Source organism: Nicotiana tabacum, chromosome 16, assembly GCF_000715075.1.
Source record: "Nicotiana tabacum cultivar K326 chromosome 16, ASM71507v2, whole genome shotgun sequence".
NCBI lineage: Eukaryota > Viridiplantae > Streptophyta > Magnoliopsida > Solanales > Solanaceae > Nicotiana > Nicotiana tabacum.
Window position 1 is genome coordinate 92,237,185 of NC_134095.1, and position 24,507 is coordinate 92,261,691.

The following is a 24,507-nucleotide window of genomic DNA, read 5'->3' on the forward strand; positions in this document are numbered from 1 at the left end:
AGAAAACACTGTTTCTGCGCCGGAAACTTAACACTGTTCTGCATGGAAAACACTGTTCACGCCAGAAATACTGTAGCAGCCAGAAAAAATTCAAAGTGGTCAGAATGAAATAAAAACAGTAGGGGTAGGATCAGAATTACCAGACGACCCAACTGTTCTGAAGAAACTTTTTCAAAAAATGGCCAGCAGCCCACTTCTGAAATCAGTTCACGTCGGAAAAATATAAAAGTGGTCGGAATTTGGTGTAACCTGGATGGGTAGGATCGGAATTGCAAGGGAAACAATCTATCCTGAGGAGTCGTCGCCAAAAAATGGCCACAAGGTGGCCCACGCGACGTCGGAACTTCGCCGGAAAAGTTTCTTCCGACAACTACAGTACCGCCGGAGATTTTCACTGGGGTTTGGTCGCGGACAGTGACTACTCTTGTGGTAGTGTTGGATTTTGCACAACACTGACTGAGACAAAGCAGACGCAAAACAACTTTGAAAAATCGCCAGAAAAAAAGGGTTCTGGTGACTGATTTCACTTCCCGGAATCGCTGGAATTTATGCACAGCGATAAATCTCTCACGATAGCTCTGATACCATGTGAGAAGGCACGGGAGAAAATATGATATATTGATATTGTGTGTTCAATACAATACAAGAGGTCCTTATTTATAGCTATACTAAGAGGTTTTACTACTACTCCTATTCCAATGTGGGACAAGACTACATTATGTACATATCTAACATGATCATATAGGATCAAATCATATCAGCTAAGATAGGAAAGTTTCAGATTTTTAGGGATTAGATTAGATTAGAAATACCCCTTTGTTTGGTATCAGAGGACTATTTCCTTTTTTATTGATTTGTTTTCTCCAATAAATTTTGTATTCTTTGACAGAATAATACATACTATTTCGATACCAAACTAACATGGTATAAGAGCAGTAGCTTCTTTCAACCTTTTTCTTTTCCTTCTGTTCATGGCTAAAACAGTCTTTACTGGGCAATGAATCTCAGCGGCAACAACAGAAGCCGAGAGTTCTGTTAGTGCGGTCCCACTCGAGACAACCATGAATCAAAACAATGATTCATCTCATTTATCCTTTCAAATAACGTCTCATAGGTTGAATGGAAAAAATTATCTGGAGTGGGCACAATCTGTCTGGTTAGCCATTGATGGCATAGGAAAACTTGGGCACTTGACAAGTGAAATCAGAAGACCTGAAGCTGGAGATCCAAAAATGAAGGCCTGGAGGTCCGAGAACTCATTAGTGATCGCGTGGCATCTAAACTCTATGGAACCAGCAATAGGTAAGCCATATTTATTTTTGCCCACTGCTAGGGATGTATGGGAGGCTGTTAAAGAAACCTATTCGGACGTTGAAAATGCTTCTCAAATTTTTGAATTAAAAATTAAGCTTTGGAAGGCTAGACAGAGAGAGAGAGAAGTGACCATCTATTATAATGAAATGGTTTCATTATGGCAAGAATTAGATCAATGCTACAATGATGAGTGGGAGTGTCCGATGGATAGTGTGAAAGCAATGAAAAAAGAAGAAAATGAGAGAGTTTATCTATTTCTAGCAGGATTAAACCAAGGATTTGATGAAGTAAGATCTCGGATTCTCGAGAAAAAATCTTTGCCATCTTTGCGTGAGACTTTCTCATAAATAAGAAGAGAAGAAACGAGAAGGAATGTCATGTTGAAATTAGATCCTAATCTGAATTCAAAAGCAATAGATTCTTCGGCACTAGTGGTTGCAAAAGAAGATGATGACAAGAAGAAGAAACCTTGGTGTGATTTCAGTAAAAAGCATTGGCACACTCGCGAAACATGTTGGAAAATTCATGGGAAGCATCCTAACCAGAAGAAAAAGGGAGTTGACAATCGTGGCAGCCATGCATTCCAAACAATTAGTGAAGAACAGGGGCAACAATCTTCTTCAGAGGCGTCTCCATTCACAAAGGAGCAATTAAAGCTCTTGCACAAGCTTCTTCAAAATCAACTCCAAACCAGTAAACCAAGTCCTTCCAATCCCTCTTGTTCTTTTACCCAATCAGGTATTGCACCGCCTGTTTATTTGAGTACTAACTCAAATGGTGTGAACTTCTAGATCACCGATTCAGGAGCTAGTGACCATATGATAGGAAATCTCATTTGTTCTCTACTTACTCACCTTGTGCAGGGAACAAAAAGGTTCGAATTGCTGATGGATCTTTTTCAGCAATTGCTGGAAAGGGAACTATCAAACTTACTCCTTCTTTGACCCTCTTTGATGTCCTTCATGTTCTAAATTTGACCTATAATATTGTGTTTGTTGCCAAATTAACCCAATCGCTCAATTGTCGTGCAATATTTGACTCATTTTCTTATGAATTTCAGAACAAGGTCTCGGGGAGGATGATTGGGAGTGCTAAAGAGTCTGGAGGTCTCTTTTTCCTGGAGGATGGAAACAATTCAGTAAACAAAAATTCTATTTGTTTGAACTCCGTTTTTATTGAGAATAAGGTTATGCTTTGGCATTATAGGCTTGGTCATCCTAGTTTTTATTATTTAAAGCTTTTGTTACCTCAATTGTTCATGAATAAGAGTCCTTCTATTTTTCAGTGTGAATTAACATCGACATTCTATTTTTCCCTCTCATAAATATCATGCCTCAAAACCATTTAAGCTTATCCATAGTGATGTTTGGGGATCATCTAGGGTTTTGACAAATAATGAAAAACGATGGTTTGTGAGTTTTATTGATGATCACACTAGACTAAGCTGGGTTTATCTTTTAAAAGATAAAACAAAGGTAAAAAATATGTTCAAGATTTTTATGCTATAATTGAAACACAATTTCAAGAGAAAATCCAGATTTTTAGGAGTGACAATGGCCGGGAGTTTTTTAATGAGCAATTAGGAAAAAAAATTCAAAATAAAGGAATAATCCATCAAAGTTCATGCCCTGATACACCCCAACAAAATGGGGTTGTCAAGAGAAAGAATAGACATTTATTGGAAGTAACTAGAGCCTTATTGTTTACTAGTAGAGCTCCACAATATTTATGGGGAGAAGCTCTTTTGACTGCCACCTATTTGATAAAAATAGGATGTCATCTAATGCCCTTAGTTTTTGAACTCCCTTTAGTCTATTCAAAGAGAAATTTACTATATCTAGGCTAACTACTGATTTGCCATTAAAAGTGTTTGGGTGTACTGCTTTTGTTCACAACCATGATCATAATAGGAGCAAACTAGAACCTCGAGCAAGAAAGTGTGTTTTTATACGCTATGCTCCAAATTAGAAAAGGTATAAGTGTTATGATTTGAATGCGAAAAGATTGTGATTACTATGGATGTTACTTTTTTTGAATCCCAACCCGTTTTTGGCACTCATCTTCAGCGGGAGAAGTTCGTAGAAGAAGAGTTGTTTTGCAATAATGAGGGAATGAGTCAAAATAAAAAAGAACCGTGTTACATGATAAACATGGATGAGCTAAATATGTGTGACAATGATCTAGGAAAGATAAGGAATGAAAATGCTATAGATAATAAAGGTTATGATTCTGAACCTGTAAAATTAAAGCATGATCTGATTAAAAACAAAAACGGTGAGCAAACAAAAGAGTTGCGCGTTTACACGAGGAGAAACCAGAATCTTGGAAAAGAGACCGAAAACTCTCAACATGGTCAGTCATCCACTCAACAAGACCAAAATGAAATTCCAAGTAATGAGATTCCAGGTAGTACTCAAACGAGCCTATTTCTGATACATCTCTTGTTCCTTCAGATCTTGATCTTCCTATAGCTAAAAGAAAAGGTGTGAGAAACGTCACTAAACACCCCATGTCAAACTTTGTGTCATATAAAAAATTGTCCCCTTCCTATTCAACTTTTCTTTCTCAATTAGCTATTTTGGAGATACCAAAGAATGTGCAGGTTGCATTAAATGTTCCTGAATGGAGGGAGGCAATTCTAGAGGAGATGAAAGCCCTAGAACAAAATGAAACTTGGGAAATCATGGATCTACCACGAGGAAAGAAAACAGTGGGTTTTAAGTGAGTTTTCACCATCAAATTCAAGTCAGATGGGTCGCTGGGAAGATATAAGGCACGTCTTGTAGCTAAAGGGTTTACTCAAACCTACGGCATCGACTACCTTGAAACATTTGCTCCAGTAGGCAAACTGAATTCTATTAGAGTCCTCCTTACTGTTGCCGCTAATCTTGATTGGCCCCTTCAACAGTTAGATGTAAAGAATGCATTCCTCAATGGAAAACTTGAAGAGATCGATTTGGGACAAAGGTATGTTGACTTAAAGGGTCTCTCTATGGTTAAAGCAATCTCCTCGAGCTGGGTTTGAAAGATTTACTCAATTTGTTAAAGGGTTGGGTTACTTGCAAGGACAAGCAGATCACACAATGTTTATTCGGCATTCACTACAAGGAAAAATAACAATCCTTATAGTGTATGTTGATGACATTATACTCATGGGAGACGACTCAATTGAGATGAAGAATCTAAAGGACCAGTTAGCATCAGAATTCGAAATCAAAGACTTAAGACCCTTGAGGTATTTTCTTGGCATGGAAGTGGCTCGATTGAAGGATGGAATAATGGTATCTCAAAGAAAATATGTGCTGGATTTGTTGAAAGAAACAGGGATAAGCGGGTGTCGACCAGCAGAAACTCCTCTTGACCCAAACATAAAGCTCGGGAATAAAAAAGGAGATCCGATTGACAAAGGTCAATATCAGAGATTGGTAGGAAAATTTATCTACCTATCGCACACTCGTCCTGACATAGCTTTTGCGGTAAGCTTGGTTGGTCAGTTTATGAATTCTCCTCAAAAGAACATCAGGATGCTGTGTATCGAATTTTGAGGTACTTGAAAAGCTCGCCGGGAAAAGGGTTGTTGTTCAAGAAAAGTGATAAAAGGAGCATTGAGGCATACACAGATGCAGATTGGGCAGGGTCCTGTACTGACAGAAGGTCTACTTCTGGGTATTGTACATTTATTTGGGGAAATCTTGTGACATGGAGAAGTAAAAAACAAAGTGTTGTGGCACGAACAGTGCTGAAGCAGAGTAGCTCATGGAATCTGTGAGATTATTTGGCTTAAGAAAATAATAGAGGAACTTAGAAGACCTATAACTTTACTAATGAAGCTATACTGTGACAATAAAGCTGCCATAAGTATTGCCCACAATCCAGTTCAACATGATAGAACAAAACATATTGAGGTGGATAGGCATTTCATCAAGGAGAAGCTTGAAGAAGGAAGTGTGTGCTTTCCATTTGTGCCAACATATCAGCACACAACAGATATTTTTACTAAGAGGTTGTTTAAACCAAGATTTGAAAGTCTTGTGAGCAAGTTAGGCATGTCGGATATCTACATGCCAACTTGAGGGGTAGTGTTGATTTGTAATATTTGATTATGATTGTGTAATCAAATCAAATCAGGTATGTTGATTTGTATTATCTGACCATATAGGATCAAATCATATCAGCTAAGTTAGGAAAGTTTCAGATCTTTAGGGATTAGATTAAATTAGAAATACCCCTTTGTTTGGAATCAGGGGATTATTTCCTTTTTTATTGATTTGTTTTATCCTATAAATTGTGTATTCTTTGACAGAATAATACATACTATTTCGATACCAAACTAACAAGGTTTTAACCTTTGTCATAGATCTACCAGCATAAATCCAATCTGATTTATTTCACTCATGTAATGTGCCTGACTGTACGCCCTCTTTCCCAACGTTTCATTGGATAACTCATATGTTTAATATTACAATACTTTTGCTCAACTTTGATTATCTCTTTCGTTCTTATATATTGGAACCAAGATATTGTTTACATCTTCACTCTTTTGTATTGGATTGAATAACTTAGTTAGCCATGCTACTCCGACTTCTTATAGGGTCACTCTTTTGTATTGGATTGAATAACTTAGTTAGCCATGCTACTCCGACTTCTTATAGGGACTTCTAACCTCTATAGTGATACCATCTAGACCACAAAGTGTTCTAAGCCTCATATTTTCATCACATCTCTTACGATAAACCCTATCTAATAGCGTATCCAAGTTTTGTGTCTGTCACAAATGTTGAAGATTTTAAAATTACCCTCATGATGTGAGTTGAGCAGTTTATCAAAATACAATCTCTAGTTATAAAAATAGCAAAGCTATCATTTGGTCAGTAAATATTGTAACGTTTTACCTTAGTGTGTGCTACTCGTCGTCTAAATTCTCCAGTAACTGTTTTGTACTCTTCAAAGGATTATCCATTTCTGTTGTGTTGACTTCCTACACCACTCTTTCTTTGCTTTAATATCTCTTTGCACCACCTCATTCCACTATCATTCGATTCTTGTGGTCGAAGTCTTAATTCTAAACATCCCTGGAATTTCACTAAATGTTACTCGTTTTATTCAACTGAATATCTTGTTAGCTACCAAGTCCCATGTTCCCTCATTCAATAGCTTGTCCATTTTGCATCTTTTAGTGTTCACACAGAATTCTTGAATATTGATTGCATGAAACTTTTCTTCTTTGGTCCTCCCAGTGTTGTCAAAGGCGTGCTTAAGCCCTGAAGCGAGGCTCAAAATATATTGAGCGCTTCGCCTCGCTTTGTGTGCGCTTTAGTATCTCATCAAGGTTCCAAGGAATACTTTTCCTTACCAATAAGTGTAATCCTGAAAAGGCGACATTGAACAATTGATACTTCACTTTCTCGTAATTTTTTTCCAATTTCTTTGTCTATATATTTGTTATTCATGCTATAATTATTAGTATTGGATTACATATACACATTTTTACTTTTTTTCGTGTTGCGCCTTTTTTCATTAAAGCCCACGCTTTATTTCCACTTTGCGCTTAAAGCCCAAACGGGCCTTAGAGCCTTTTTGCGCTTTTCGCCTTTGATAATACTGGGTCCTCCACTCCTTTGGAGTTGCAGTATGTGACCTTGTCACTTCTTCTGGTATAATGCTGCTCGGTGGGCCGGGCCTGAACCGGACCGGACCGGGCCCGCGGTCCTAACGGGCCTGGTGGGCCTGGTGGGCCGGTCCTGGGTGGGCCGGTCTTGGTGGGCCTCTGAGCCCGTCACGGGCTGGTCTCCATGGTTGAGCCCACGAGCCCGGGACCGTTTGGCCCGGGACCGGCAGGCGGGCCTGGGCCGGTCCTGGCGGGCCTGGCGGGCCCAACGGCTATTTTAAAAAAAAAAAAAAAAAAAAAAAAAAAATCAAACGGCCATATTTAAAATCTAGCCGTTTGGGCTGAAAATATGACCGTTTTTTAAGTTAAAAAAATGGCCATTTGGCCCCCAAACTTTATTTTAACCCCAAACTTTATATAATTACACTTTTCCCCATTTCTCAACTATAAATACCCCCTCATTCTTTCATTTTTATTCACCAATTCATCAATATCTCTCAATATCTCTCAATCTCTCTCAATCTCTCTACTACAATTACTTAATTTATTGTTGAAATTTCGTGAAAAATTGTGAAGTTGTTGAATTGAAGTTTTCAAGTGTTCAACGATTTTCAATTTTCAAGAAGTTGTTCGGCAATCCGGTAAACTCGTTTCAACTCTTACGTTTTTATAATATATTTTTGTGTGGTTTAGTTTGCATAATTATAATTAATATGGCATTTACTTTGAAAAAAATGTTTGGTAAAGGAAAAGATAAAACCGGTGAAAGTAGTGGCCAACCAACTACCCTTCCCCCGGCTCCCCGACCTAGAAAAGATAAGCAAGTTGAAAGTAGTCGCCAACCTAGACGTCCTCCTCCTTCCGTAATTCTTGATAGTGATCACCCTTGTTTTCAATTTACCGATAGTGAATTTTATCATAATGTTGCACCAGGTGATAGATTAGATGATGAAATTATGAATGCTCTTTATCCTAATGAAACCATCTTAGAAAATAATGAGGAAAATGAGGATGATGATGAAACTCAAGCACCGGATTTAGATGATACACCTACTAGTCCTCTTAATAACCCAAGTGATGCACCGGTCGACCCACCTGTAGAAACTCCTACTTTTAATAGAGAACCTGCTAAACGCTTAGAAACATCATTAGTTTGGAATTTTTTTACTCAAGTAAGAGAAAAAATAAGGCTAAGTGTAAAACTTGTGGGAAATTAATGTCGCATAAATATGTAGGAGACCGTAGCGGCACAGGTAGTTTGACTAGGCACATAAAAACACACCCTAGAGATAAGGCTAGATTTTTTCAAATGAAAGCGCATCTAGAGGGGACAAGTGTAGATTCTGCGATTAACCCTAGTACAGGTTCAAATCTAGTTCAACCAGGAATTAACACTGTCACTGGAGGTATTTTATATTACGATCCAAATAGAGATCGTGAAGAATTAGCAAAGATGATTACTGTTATGTGCTTACCTTATACTTTTGCTTCTAATCCTAATTGGGTTCATTATATTAGAAGAGTGTTTAATCCTACTTATAAAGGTTGGCCTCGCGCAACAGTTAAGAGTGATATTTATAAATTCAAACATGAATATGAACAATATTTGCGTTATTTATTTACTCATATACCTAATCGGATTTCTATTACTACTGATATTGGTAGAAGTGGTAATGATTGTGATTACCTAACTGTTACAAGTCATTGGATAGATGAAGAATGGATAATGCAAAAACGCATAATTGCATATAGAATAATTAATTCGCGTCACACAGGTAAATTTATAGCTAACACTGTTGCAGATATTTGTAGATATTTTTGCTTTAGCGATAAAATAATGGCAATTTCAATGGATAATGCTTCTAGTAACACCAGTGCTATAGGCATGCTTACAACAACACTAAATCCTGCATTTACTAATATTTTCCATGTTAGATGTATTTGTCATATTTATCATTTAATTGTCGGTGATGGTATGCGAATATTAAACATAGAAATTGAAAAGGTTAGAATGGCTCTTAATTGGCTTTTTTATTCAAACCGTAGAAGTAGACTTAGAGAGTATTTTAAAAAATGTGATGAATATGGCCTTAGAGAAAGAAAGGTTCCTAAACCTTGCCCGACTAGATGGAATTGTATGTACGAAAGTTTAGTAGTAGCATATGAATATAGAAACCCAATTAATGCAACGTTTAATTCTCGGGTAGGTGGTGAAGATGATGATGAAATGCTTACCACTCAAGATTGGACTAATGTTAAAATTCTTTTAGATTTTTTAGAACATTTTCAAATTGCAACAAATGCATTTTCTGGGCAATATTATCCTACTATTTCAAACTGTTTAGTTTATATTGCAGCACTATCTGATTTGTTTGTTGAATTTAGTGAGGGTGGGGATATTTATGAACTTGCTATAAATGAAATGAAACAAAAGTTTAAAAAATATTTTTTTCCTATCCCTCCTATTTATGGTCTTGCTGCAATGCTAAATCCTACAATGAAATTGGGAGGTCCTCATTTTTGGTATTCAAATATTTATAAGGCTTTAGATCTTTCAAATGAGGAAATTGCGACACTTGCAGATGCAAAAGCTTCAATTAAGATTAACGCTCAAACAGTTTATAATGCTTATCAACTTGCCTTAGAGCATGCTAGGCCAACTATTCCAACCCCTACTTCGTCTAGCTCACAATCCTCTAAAAGAGTTGCGGGCTTAAAAGCTCTTAAATCTTGGACGGAGTTCAGGGGGTCTCAAGGTGAAAATTATGATGAAACTTCACATCTAAATGAGCTTCAAGTTTATTTGTCTCAGGGACTTGAAAAGGAGAATCCAGACGGCTCTTTTGATCTTTTGGAATGGTGGAAGGCAAGGGAAAAACATTTTCCTGTTCTTGCAAGGATGGCTCGGGATATTTTATCAATTCAAGCTTCAACTGTTGCATCAGAGAGCGCTTTCAGTCAAGCAAGACTGCAAATAGGTGATCATAGAGCGTCTATGAGGGATAGCTTGGAAAAATCAGTATTGTTTAGAGATTGGATCCGCTCGGAAAGAAGAAACTTTGGAATTGCAGAAGCACAACCGGCGATAGATGAAGCTTATGAAGAAATGATAGCGGAACTTACGGAGGATTCGGCTTCGCCCGGAAGTGGTGATGAACAAGCTTCTTTTCCACCACCACCAACGCAACCTCCTCCGAACCTTGAAGGATTTATGAGATTTGTTAGAGATAATACATAGAATAATATGTAACTTGTATTTTGGCACATCTTCCTTAGTTTTTTTCCTTCTAATGGTGGTATTAGTACCTTGTTGTGCTCATTCCATTGGGGGAAGGATGACTAAGAAAGATATGTCATTTTTTGGTAATAAAATTTATTGCTTCTACCCATGAGCTTCTTTTCGCAATATTTCTTTGTCTATACTTAGAATTATTTATATGCTACAATATATACATAATATACAATATATATACTACAAGAAAATATATTTATAAGATACAATATATACATAAGATACAATATATATACTACAAGAAAATATATAAGAGAATATATATACATAAGATACAATATAATATACTACAAGAAAATATATTATGCTACAATATATACATAATATACAATATATATACTACAAGAAAATATATAAGAGAATATATATACATAAGATACAATATAATATACTACAAGAAAATATATTATGCTACAATATATACATAATATACAATATATATACTACAAGAAAATATATTTATAAGCTACAATATATACATAAGATACAATATATATACTACAAGAAAATATATAAGAGAATATATATACATAAGATACAATATAATATACTACAAGCAAATATATAAGAGAATATATATACATAAGATACAATATAATATACTACAAGCAAATATATTATGCTACAATATATACATAATATACAATATATATACTACAAGAAAATATATTTATAAGCTACAATATATACATAATATACAATATATATACTACAAGAAAATATATAAGAGAATATATATACATAAGATACAATATATATACTACAAGAAAATATATTATGCTACAATATATACATAATATACAATATATATACTACAAGAAAATATATAAGAGAATATATATACATAAGATACAATATAATATACTACAAGAAAATATATTATGCTACAATATATACATAATATACAATATATATACTACAAGAAAATATATAAGAGAATATATATACATAAGATACAATATAATATACTACAAGAAAATATATTATGCTACAATATATACATAATATACAATATATATACTACAAGAAAATATATTTATAAGCTACAATATATACATAAGATACAATATATATACTACAAGAAAATATATAAGAGAATATATATACATAAGATACAATATAATATACTACAAGCAAATATATAAGAGAATATATATACATAAGATACAATATAATATACTACAAGCAAATATATTATGCTACAATATATACATAATATACAATATATATACTACAAGAAAATATATTTATAAGCTACAATATATACATAATATACAATATATATACTACAAGAAAATATATAAGAGAATATATATACATAAGATACAATATATATACTACAAGAAAATATATTATGCTACAATATATACATAATATACAATATATATACTACAAGAAAATATATAAGAGAATATATATACATAAGATACAATATAATATACTACAAGAAAATATATTATGCTACAATATATACATAATATACAATATATATACTACAAGAAAATATATTTATAAGCTACAATATATACATAAGATACAATATATATACTAAAAGAAAATATATAAGAGAATATATATACATAAGATACAATATAATATCAAGAAGTGATATTTATGCATGACAATTTAGTGTTTTACTATTGTTTTGTTATTTTCTTTTTCGTCAAGCACTTTAATAATTAGATATACATATATACTACATATTAATATAGCCATGATACTACAAGAAATTGTCTTTAAAAAAAAAAAAAAAACCCGCTAGGCCCGCGAAGCCCACGAGCCCGGCCCGTTAAGCACAGGACCATGTGGGCTTAGGCCCGTCACGGGCCGGTTCCACCCATTAGGCCCACGAAGACCGGGACCGCCAGGCCCGGGACCGCCAGAGCCCGGGACCACGAAGCCCGGGACCGCGAGGCCCGGCCCGTTAGGCCCACTAAGGCCCGGGCCCGGGACAAAATACAGCCCTATTCTGGTATGAATGAATTCTAGTTGACTATGTTACCACCGCTTTTAAATGGGATCAACCGTGTGCAAATCCCTCTTTTTAAAGAAAGTGTTAGCTAAAACAAAATTGTAAGCTAACACACCATGTCCAATTGAATTCATGCCAAATAGAGTTAATAATTGAGGAAGAAAATAGTTAGCACTTGCTTCGATAATACGATTTAGATGTTAGAAGTTTTAATTTAGGTTCAGTTAATACAAAATAAATACGGACATTTAAGAAGTGGCTGAAATACATAATTGGAGAAAAACAAAAAAGGCTACTCCCTCCGGTTCAATTTATGTTAACCTATTTCCTTTTTAGTCCATGCCAAAAAAAATGATCCATTTCCATATTTGAGAACAATTTACTTTTATGCAATAATTTATAGCCACACAAAACATATATGCCTCATTTTACACCACAAGTTCAAAAGTCTTCTCTTTTTTCTTAAACTCTGTGCCCAGTCAAATAGGTTCACATAAATTGAAACGGAGGGAGTACAAGTTAACAAATAGTAAGACCGTGTTTGATGTAAAAGGTGTGCTCATAAACAAAAACAAAATTTAGAAGAGGCAAGTCTATAATGAGAAAAGACATTAGACGCATAATAAAACCAACTCGATTTACCATCACAAGTAAGTAATCCCTCATGTAACTCACCGTCTCAATCTTCTTCAGCACCGAAACCCCTGTGTCCATATCATAGTCATATACAGAAAGCGGGGTTCTCATTGAGCTATAAGAAAACCTGAGTACGCTGGATTCGAATTCTGATTCTAATGGATCCGCAGAGTATACAGGATCAACAAAATCAACAGCACGACCACCTTGAAGTCTTTCTAGTGGCTCTCCAACAGCAGGAAGGCGATATACAGTTATTCTGGGTAGACCATTTTCACGTTCATGAACAGCAAGATGGCCTGTAAAAAGTTGTATGTCCTGGAGCTTGACACTGCACGACAACCAAATTTAATGAGCCATAATCATGAAATTTCACTATAATACTTTTTACTAGCAAAATAGAGCATGAAGAAGTGGAATATCTTTTCCAACCCATTTGCACATTTCCTATGGTTTGAAATTTACAAAAAGACTTTGCCCAGGTTGGTTAAGTTAGTGGAAATCTAAGCTCAACAGATATAAAATGACTTTTGGGGAGCTTTGGTTAGGCAGGGATGTGCCTAAATTAGGTAACAGGTTACAACGACGTAAAGTTGGATAGAGCTTTGGTGATGCTACAGAAGACGGCAAAATACGCATTCATAGCAGGTTTCCGGGGGCAGATGCAGGGTAAGGAACTATAGACCTTTGTTTTCTTATTGGCACTTCTTGAGGAGTAATAGCGCCCAATCAAGCACAAAAATATGCTAGAATTGATAAGATAGTGGAAATTGCATAAAAGAATCAAAGTTCTAGTCACTCCTGGAATTCATAGATCAAACCAAATACAAAAGAGCATATCAGATGGAAGACCTTTTGAGATTTCCAGCAAACTGAAAGCACACGATGATATTGTCTCTTTTAAGATTTTAGTCTGTTTTAAAAAGAATGCCTCTTTCTACATTTAGTAACTCTTTTAAGTCCAACATTCCACATGGCATATTTAAGACCACAAGATTAAAGGACATTTTGGTACATTATACACATCTTTACTTTAAGACCACAAGATTTAAAAGTTTTCCTTACTTTTCTTAAACTCCATCTGAGTCAGACTAAGACACATAAATTGAAACAGAGGAAGTAGAAGATATTTACAGTATTTCCATAGTTCAGTAGACCTCTTAAGCTCACTAAGCTTATCCAATTATCATGGTAAGAACTAAGAAAGAACAAGTAAAAAGAAAAAACATACAAATTGAGAATTAGAACTCAACAATTCCTGGAAGTTGTTTTGAAATGTCAACAAACTGGTCATCTTTCTAAAAATTACCTTGGACGGTGAGGAAGGATAACAGTGGTAGCAGATATATTTTCCACAGGGCATGCAAGTAATTCTGAATTAAAACACTCATCACTTCTCCTCTGGATGAAGAAATGGTTTCCACGATGACTAGCTGATGTGTCAATGCCAGTCATACGTGGAGTTAATACCAACAATCCATTTTCAGGTTTTGAAGTGTCTAGATAAAAGACAAATCTTGTAATTTTACTCTCGGATGCAACAAATAAATATTTCTTGCTCTCGGATGCCTGAAGATCCAAAGAAAATGTTTCGTCCTTTTCATGATAAAGGCAAGAGTCATCTGACTGGTTAGTTCCCAATTTATGCAACCAGACCTGTCAAAACTAATATAAATCAGGAGAAAGAATACCTGGATAACCAAAACCAAGATGAATTCCAATCAGACGAATCCATAAAGCTGGTTATAAAGCCAACAGAAAAGATTTATCAAGTAGAACATTGATAGAGGTTGAGGTAGTGGCAAACAGAAAAAACATAAGTTTTACATCTCACCAAGATAAGCAAGCCAAACAAAAACAATATACTGTCAATGATTTTAGCAACTCTGTTAGATCTTTTCAATCAACTTTCTCTAACAAGAATCCCTTTTTGGATGGATAACTAGCTTCTATTTTGACAACAATAGATATCATTGTTAGCTCAAGAGATTTAACCAAACTGAACAACAATCATGGAGCATAAAAACAATATCATTATCAAAAATTATACCAGCCGAAAGTTGGGAATTGGATGTTACTGAAAGAATAAATCACTTATTTCCTATGGGTCCAAGATGAAATCAAAACCTTGTCTGGTCGAAGGATCTCATCCATTGTGACGTAAACTAAGGCTTCATCACCTGCCCATTCAAGATATGATGTAATGGCACCAACCAGAGGTTTCCCAACCAGAATTCCTGACTCTGCATCGATAACATAAACAGTGTATATCTCATCTCCTTTGGTGTCCTCTGCATATGCAACTAACTTGTTATTTGGACTGACCTGAAGAGAGGAAAATTACGATGAAATAAGATAAGAAGCTATAAAGCAACAAGAGACAAAGAATAGCTATAAACATCTGCACAAAAGACATGTTCTTACTTTGAAACTACCAATGCTGTAATATGTGTGCTCTAGCGCTTTGACATTCTCATCCAAGATGATATGCTCTGGAGGAGCATCAGGTCCAGTTGGCATCGTATCATAAACAGATGTTGGAGCTGTACTTGTAGGCACAGAGCATCTACAGTGTTGGACATATTCCTTACCCTCCAAGTTCCTCCTGTAGTAGTAGTATGGTCCTCTCCGCGATGGTGCAGATATGTCATCTTCTTTAATTCTTCCTCTTATCTCAGTATAAATACGATCCTCTAATTGTTTGGTCCCTAGAAAGTGATCAAACCGTTTATAATCCCTTTCCCAAGCAATTGAGAATGAATTGATGAAAGAATAAAGAAACATTGAGAACAAATCAACCACACAAATGTTTTGACATGAAGGCAAGTACAACAACAACAACAACAACGACCCAGTAAAATTCCACTGGTGGGGTCTGGGGAGGGTAGCGTGTACGCAGACCTTACCCCTATCCCGAAGGAGTATGCAATAAAAATAATTATGCTCTTTTTAAATATAAATTATTGCATATCAGCTAGATAAAAATGGCTAGATGCAAATTTATCTTTCAGAGAACTTCAAAAGTGTGTACAATGAAAATAAAATAACAAAGTAAAGACCAGTAGAATTTCCTCAAGCTTCAAACTTTAGCTCTTTCCAAAACATGTAAGGATTACAATCATTCAAACAATCAAACAAAAGGATTCCAATGACACTGATAAGAAGCTGGCAGTTCACAATTCTAGAGACCAGATTAAGAGAAGCACTTTTTTTTATAGGTAGCAGAGTAAGGGAAACATAACCTCGCCCATGTGACATTGTTAGCTGAAGCAGAACTTATTTGCATCCCCTCCTCCTTTTCAAACCATATCAGCAAATCACCCTCAGTTAGAACTTTTCGGTCTTCCCTTATCTTTTAATACTGCTGCTTCTGGCAAGATCCTTATCTACTTATCAAGACTATATCAACATTACAAGCTAGGAATGTAATACCCCTACCCCGAGTAGGCTTTAAATCTAAGTTGCTCGGACACGGGTGAGGGTGTCCGACATAGGTGCGGATCTAGAGGTCGGATCCTTCTAGATGTAAATTCTAAGATTTGGGGATATGAATCTTAGTACGGACATGGGTCGAGGATCCGAATAAAAATAATTAAAAATATCTCTAAATTATGAGAAATTTTGTGGAATACTAATGTATAGCTTGTAAAGTATGGATTTTTTTTATTCTCAAGTTTTAGATAAGCAAATTGAGTTCCTAGATAAGGTATGCTATTTTCTTCAAATTTACCCTAGTTTTGGTTTTGATTTCGGGAATCAAACTGTATCTCGTCTCGAATTTTTCCGTCCGTCATCGACAAAGTACCAAAAATTATTTGACCAAATTCAGTACGGATCCCATACCCACACCTATACTAGTGTCGTGCCGAGACGGGTGCGGCACCTAAACTGCCGTGTCGGAGCAACTTAGCTTTAAATAATATCTGGATAACATGTTGAACTCTGAACAAGAATTAACTTGGAAAAAAAAAAAAAGAAATACTTTTCATTTCCTCACAAAGGATATTCTTATGAGGAAAATGACGACATACCTACACCCTCTTTTTTCTGATATTGAAATAAGAATTTGACACACTATGCTTTTAAAGTTTTTACTTCCACAAAATAATATCAATAGAATATGGGTATAAGAATTAATTCTACAAAGAGATCATTTATTGACAAATAATGAGGTGGATAGATTATTTAACAAATACAAACGGAATGCAAGCCATGGAGTATTTTAATAGCAAAGTGAGTTCAAATTGTGGAACTCACCTCTAAAATGGAGACCTACTAGTAATTGTGTCAACTGTCCAACTATAACTGAAGAAGAGAAGGAGTTGTTGCAAGGAAATTTTGACGAACAAGAGGTACTTGGATGCCTAAAGATGTGTGCCATGTATAAAGCCCCTGGTCCTCATGGTTTCACAATGGGATTCTTTATCAAATGTTGGGATATGGTGAAGTAGGATATTATGGAAGCTTTCTATAATTTCCACTCACATGGAATTTTTAAGAAAAGTTTTAGTGCAATTTATATAGCTTTGATTCCTAAGAAGACAGGAGCGAAGAAGATGAAAGACTTTAGGCCCATAAGCCTAATAGGTAGTGTATACAAATTATTTTCAAAAGTTCTAATAGAAAGATTCTAAAGGGTGATAGACAAATTGGTGGATTCTCAACATATGGCTTTTATCAAAGGAAGACAAATAATGAATGCTGCTTTAATTGCTAATGAAGCTGTGGACTCTGGAATTAAACGGATGAAGCCAGGAATTCTTTGTAAGTTGGAGAAGGCGTATGACCATGTCAACTGGAATTTCTTGCTTAAGATTCTAGCAAGAATGGGCTTTGAGAAAAAATAGATCAAATGAATAGAATATTGTATTTCTACTGTCAAATTTTTCATTCTCATAAATAGATCTCCTGAAGATTTTTTTCCTACTTGTAGATGTTTAAGACGGGGAGATCCTATGTCTCTTTTTTTTTTCACCTTAGCTATGGAAGGTCTAAATAACATGGTCAAGACAGCAAAAGTCAATGGGTTGATTAATGGGTTTGAGGTTGCCAGGAATGAAAACATTAGCCTTTAAGTAACACACATTTGCATTATGCTGATGACACCTTAATTTTTTGTGATGCTGAAGAAACACAGTTGAGGTCTCCGAGAGTCATTCTGGTTCTATTTGAAGGCATGTCTGGACTGCATATCAACGGGAGAAAGAGCTTCTTATACTCTCTCAATGAAGTACTTGACATGGAGCAATTGCCATTGATCTTGGGAGAAGTAGGATCCATGCCTACTATTTATCTAGGAATGCCCTTGGACGAAAAATTCAGATCCAAGGAGATATGGAACAATGTAATTGAAAAATGTGAAAAGAAATTGTCTAGGTGGAAATCCCAATATTTGTACCTTGGGGGTAGACTCACCCTTATGAATTAAGTTTTAGATGCACTCCCAACTTATATGACGTCTCTCTTCCCCATTCCTGCTACGGTTATTCAGAGACTTGACAAACACAGAACGAATTTGTTATGGCAAAAACTTTTCTCTCCAACTTTTCTCCCTGACTTGAGAAATGAGCCTTTTCTCTCTACTCTCCAGTGAAACTCTCTCCGGTGAGCTTTATTCCGACAACTGTTTTTATTCATTATGGAGGACAAAACTTTCTTTATTTTAGGGGACAATTTTTTTGAACGTATCAACAACTGGGATACATGGTTTATGCTTATAGAAAGAAGCAACTGATTCACTAGCAGAATTAATATAGATTATAGCAACCTTTGCTGGTTTTTTGACATTCTTCAACTAGCACCAAAGGGGGGAGGGGACTTCTACGGAAGATGGGGAAGAACACAACAACAATTTCTTTATAGAGTCTACCAAAATTACAACATTTATGGCAGATTCCTAAGAGTTGAGGTATGGCAGGGAGAAAAAAAAAACGCAGTTGATTATCCCAGAAGTTAAATACAATAGTGGCTGGTCCGAAATAGCTGAGAAGATCCTCCGTTTTCTCGGCTATTTCGAGAATCAAAGAACATTACATCCAAGATCTTTGTATTCCTCTTCATGCATAGACACCGGAGATTTTCAAAAATCTTGGTGATAGATGTGGGGGATTCATAGGGGTTGATGAGGACACAAAAAATAGAAATTATTTCTTCTGGGCTCGAATCTGCGTCGAAAATTCCAGCATAAAACTTCCAGCGACTTTCGAGCTTGACCTGCAAAGTTGGAGATTTGAAATCGCAATTTTGGCGGAGGACCACCCATCAGTCTTTACACAACACCTTTTGTAGAGAAGCAGGTAGACGCCATCTTTGTACCACTGCACAAAAAAGCAGCACAGTGCCAGTGTACAAAAACGTGCAAGTGAGGGGCCCAGCTTTAATTATTAAAGGACCGGTCAAACCAGCTCCAATAGGAACCCAAACTTTTAAATAGACTTGGGCCAAAGGAAAATGGAAAGGAATTAAAAAGTGGGCCAGGCCAACAGTTACTACTCTAGCAGCCGACAAAAGGGTAAGAATCATGATGGGCCTAAACATAACACTCTCTAGAATGATGCGGTTATAAACATGACCCATGTGCTTACAAAGCCTCTTTGCCAAAACTACGAAATTCCTTCGATCCTTTCTCAGTTGAAATACAGGCTTCCACTTCCATTGCTCATGAAGAAAACGACAATGCTTCCACTTTCAATTCGAGGCGGACGATGAAGAAGACCCATCTCGGTTCCATCTATTCCAAAAGTGCTCCAATTTTCGAACACCCAACGGCCAGTGATTCGGAATCCGACCTCTCCAATTATTATCTCAATGAATTTCTTCCCCTACCTTGGCACGATAGAGAAGACTTAAGCATGCAATTGGTGGATGAACCTTCTGTGGTCGATACTTCAAAATGGACAAAAATTACATTGCTAAAAACATGCAAATGCAGTAGGCTTTGAGCATGATATATTGGGGATTGTCTCAAGGATGGAAGGAAGAAGGAAAATGCAGATCCAACGACAACCTGAGTCACCTTCTAGCTCTAAAAAAGGAAAGTTGGGTCTACAGGAGGGCAGCGGTAGCAGGAAAACCAGGGGCAGGTCTTAAAAAACTCATTCCAAATGAAGGTAAAAATCCTTAGTTGGAATGTGCATGGTCTACATGATAAGAAAAAAAGTATTTGGAATCCCTTTAGAGGAAATGGAGGGTGGATTTTTTATGCCTATACGTAACTAAAATTGAAGACAGGTGCATTCTATGGATTAGACAAAATTGGGAAATAGATGGGTCTCATGGGTTGAACTCAAAGCATGCGGTAGCAAAGGAGGAATAATTATCATGTGGAATAGAAGAACCTGGCAATGTGTTGACACCCAGGCTAGAGCATACTTAATTTCATGCAAATTTGAAAGCCTCGCAGAAGACTTCAAATGGGTATTTATAGGTGTATATGGCCCTCATACCAACTCAGAAAGAAATGTACTTTGGCTTGAATTGGCATCAATCAAGGGTCTTTGGTCCGATAATTGGGTAATTGGAGGTGACTTTAATGTTTGCAGATATGAAACTGAAAGGCTCAATTGCACAAGGAGATCCAGGGCAATGAAGAACTTCTCAGATCTAATCTCAAACCTGGAATTGATTGATCTCCCATTATAGGGAGCGCAATACACATGGTCAAGAGGAGAGAACCAAGAATTGACAGACTTTTGATCTCTAATGAATGGAGTGATGTGTTAAAAGATGTGAAGCATAGTGCAATGGCTAGGGTAATCTCAAATCATACACCTATTATACTTGAATATGTATATTGGGAAGCCCCATCTTCATATTTCAAGTTTGAAAATATGTGGCTTCAATCTGAAGGCTTTTTGGAGATGGTCAAGGAATGGCGGCTCTCATACACAGTCAAGGGTACACCAAATTACATTTTGGTTCAGAAACTAAGGCTCTTAAAGATAGACATCACAGTATAGAATAGGGAGGTTTATGGAAAGGTAGATACCAAGAGGACCAGGGCTCTTGGGGATTTGATACTCCTCGACCAAGCTGCAGATCTGAGGCCTCTGACTACAGAGAAAAAGCTGAAAACTTTCAACCTGAAATTAGAATTGCAACAGATTGCATTGGCAGAGGAAATATCCTGGAGACAAAAATCCAGGAGTCTATGGTTGCGAGAATGAGACAAAAACACTAAATACTTCCAGAGAATTGCGACCACTCACATAAGGAACAACTCCATTGACAGACTCAAAGTGGGGGAAGAACTAATTGAAGACAAAGTGCTGATCAAACAAGAAATCTTGGAGTTGCATCAGCAACTTTATGAGGAAAGGGAACCTGGAGACCTACAACAAATTTTTAAGGGCTATCTACACTTACTTCGGAGGAAAGTGAAGAACTAGAGCTTCCATGTGATGAAGAAGAGGTCCTTGCCTCTTCGAAATCTTGTGCCCCAGACAAAGCTCCTGGCTTTGATGGGTATACCATGGCTTTTTTCCAGAAGACATGGGATTTCATCAAGACAGATGTTATGGCTGCCTGAATCATTTTCATCTGCATGGACATATGGTGAGATGTTGCAATGCTTCTTTTATTGCACTTATTCCAAAAAAGAAAGGAGAAATGGAGTTAAAGGATTACAGGCCAATTTGTCTAATTGGTAGTGTGTACAAAGTAACAGCTAAGGTACTGGCTGAGAGATTAAAGAAAGTCATTGGCAAGTTGATCTCTGGCCAAAAAGTGCATTCATCAAGAATAGGCAGATCACTGATGCATCCCTAATAGCTAATGAGGTCCTGGACTAAAAAATTAAAAGTGGTGATTCTGGCATTTTGTGCAAACTAGATATTGAGAAAGCATTTGATCAGTTAAACTGGTCTTTTCTTACCAGCATGCTAAAGAAGATGGGCTTTGACGACAGATGGATAAGGTGGATTCAATTTTGTATTTCAACAGTCAAATTCTCAATCCTAGTCAACAGAAGTCCTGTCGGGTTCTTTTCCCCTCAGAAAGGACTAAGGCAGGGAGATCCAATTTCCCCTTTCTTATTCATAGTGGCTATGGAGGGTCTTCAGTCAAATGTTGGGAAGGGCAAAAGAACTAGAATGGATACAAGGTTTCCAGGTTGGCAGAAATCCCACAAGCTCAGTTAATGTATCACACCTGCTATATGCAGATATACATTAATATTCTGTGGTGCTGAGAGATAACAGGTTACTCAGCTTGACCTCACTCTTTTACTTTTCGAAGCATTATCTGGGCTACACATAAACATGTTGAAGAGTATTATGTAGAACTTATAGCAAACTTTTCTACTGGAATTACTTTTATTTATGCCGCCAACGAAAGGGTCTGCTTGGATGGAGACATTTAGAATTAAGAGGGGTTTAAAATTTCTATGGTCCATTTGGATGGAGCATTGGTAGGGAATTTCAAATTTGTGAATTTTAAATTTCAGATATTTTCAACGGTCACAAACGATGGGTTGGGTTATATTCTTTCCCTTAAACCGAGAAATTCCCGAGGGGGTCAACTCGGAGGATAATGGGCCGACCCCTCTCCTTGTGTAAATATCAGATTGCTTTCTGTTGCAGGGTTTGGACCCATGAGTTGCGCCTAGCCCTATCATCACAAGCTACACTTGTATCATGAGACCAAAGGCCTTGCGGCAGGATGGATTGAATTATATTGTGAATTTAGTTTGCATTTTAAATCCAAATTTAATTAGGTAATATCCAAAGAACTAAAAAGGATTTAATCCTACCAATTTGAAATACGTAGGACCAAATGAATCCTATTTGGATCTCAAGGCATCTTTGGTATATTCCATGGAACTAATGTTTGATACACATTGCAATTCCATGAGCTAAAATATTCAAATATACGAATGTCATGAAAAGAAGTAAGGAAATGTATGATGAATTTATTTTAAGAAAGGAATACGGACGCACCAGACATTACACAATCAGTGTAAGCGTTTTCTTGGTGGAGATAAGAGAGGACCTCTGGGTCAGAGCGAGAGTCGTCGCGGAGCCAGTAGTAGTTGTCCACTCTAACGTCCCCGAACATCTCCATTTCGTGCCTCACTTTCTTCGCCGACGGGATGGTGTTTGCCATGGCTCGCTGAGAGAATGTCTGGAATGGAATGGAATTGACAGCTTAGTCCTAGTAGTGATAGCCGGAGTAGAAACCAACACTAAAAACAATGCTCCCTCGACGCACTGAATCATTCGAAGTGTGTTTTGGTTTGTAAAAGGGAAAAGGTCCAAAATTGCCCTAAACTATTGAAAATAAGGTAATGTTGTCCTTATTTTGAATTAGACCCAAATATGGCCTTATCATCAGTAGGATTAATTTAAATTAGCCTCTCAACTATAGAAAATAAAATATATTTGCCCTCCATTAGACCTTGGTCCCAATTATGCCCTTGTCATGATTGGCCTAGCTCATATTTTCCCCTCAAAACTAACAAAATTTATTTTTCCAATCAACCCTTTTATTTTAGGGTCCAAATGTTATTTGACTTCTATTTTTTTTTTAAAACAAGAGGAAGAAAATAAAATAAAATAAAAAGAACTAGTAAAAATAAATTTGAAAATATACGTCAAAAGCAGTAAATATTTTATTTTGCTCAAAGGATAACTAATAAGTCTTCTCTTCAATTTTGTGTTTTTGAAGATCAATACTCTCTTATTTACACAATTGCACAAATATATCTCAAAATAAATAAAATTAATATTTTATAAATTATATTCCTTCTGCCATGGTAGCAATCACAAATTCTTCACCAAGTCAAAACTTGTTATTAAGTGTACATAATAAATTCCGATAATTTTCTCATTTACTTTTAATTATTTCTCATTGATTTAAGAATTCAATTCGTATTTGGATAGTTGAAAGATAATTAAATTTTAGAATTAGTGTTCTATTTAATTGTTGTTAAATTTAAATTCATTGAAAATGTTAACAGGAGAAAGACATGAATATGATAAGCAAGTAGATGTTTTCAGCTCTTTTAACCATTTTGGGTTTTTATAAATTTTTTTGGTTAAAAGCTTATACAAGAAAATTTAGGGTTAAGATGTTACACCCCATATTTTCGTACAGTAAGAGTACGTCGTAAGTCAATTGATGTGAGCTTAAAAATGATATCGTCTTTGAAAGTACATAAAGTAAGTTAATCTTGTTACTTTGGAAGTTACAAATCTTTAAGATCATGAATAATAAGTACCAAGAGGGTTGGGAAGGCTTAGAAGCTAAATGAATTGAAGAACATAAGTTTTGTCGAAAGTCGACAAGTTAGAAATGTTATAACATGTACTTTTGGGGTCAGACTAGAGTTATTAACATTATAAGGAGGTTATTTTATGAGTTATTTTAGTCATATGATAGTCGTGTGTTATGTTTTGAAGTCAAGCGAGTTGTGGAACAAAAGTTGGCAAAGGTCATCACAAGTTACATTCATAGATAAGCTAAAAATTAGTTCAAATGTAGCTGAGGTTTTCTCCAAATATACTTGGAATTATGGGGTGATCTATCTACCATATTGAAGATCTACGAGTCTAGTTTTTAATGCATCAAACCGTTCATCGATACGACATCGGAGCAGAGAGATATTTGTATTTTCGTGAGACCGCATAAGCTGCTCCCAATGGGACCCACTTAGGCGGTGGTCGACCTACTTCACTTTATAAACGATTT

At 36.1% G+C, this 24,507-nt stretch overlaps 2 protein-coding genes across 2 annotated transcripts; one reads left to right on the forward strand and one right to left on the reverse strand.

Moving 5' to 3' along the window:
- The first annotated feature begins 1,061 nt into the window (after positions 1–1,061).
- On the forward strand, positions 1,062–1,661 carry LOC142170326 (uncharacterized). The gene has a single exon (XM_075232211.1). The coding sequence runs from the start codon at positions 1,062–1,064 to the stop codon at positions 1,659–1,661; it is 600 nt and encodes a 199-aa protein (XP_075088312.1).
- Positions 1,662–12,626: 10,965 nt separating this feature from the next.
- Positions 12,627–23,094, reverse strand: LOC107802307 (uncharacterized). The gene is made up of 5 exons (XM_016625775.2): positions 22,758–23,094; positions 15,247–15,530; positions 14,950–15,147; positions 14,132–14,478; positions 12,627–13,153 (listed from the first exon to the last, which is right to left on the reverse strand). Exons 1-5 carry the CDS (start codon positions 22,921–22,923, stop codon positions 12,706–12,708), a joined length of 1,443 nt encoding a protein of 480 aa, XP_016481261.2. The 5' UTR covers positions 22,924–23,094; the 3' UTR covers positions 12,627–12,705.
- Positions 23,095–24,507: the final 1,413 nt, after the last annotated feature.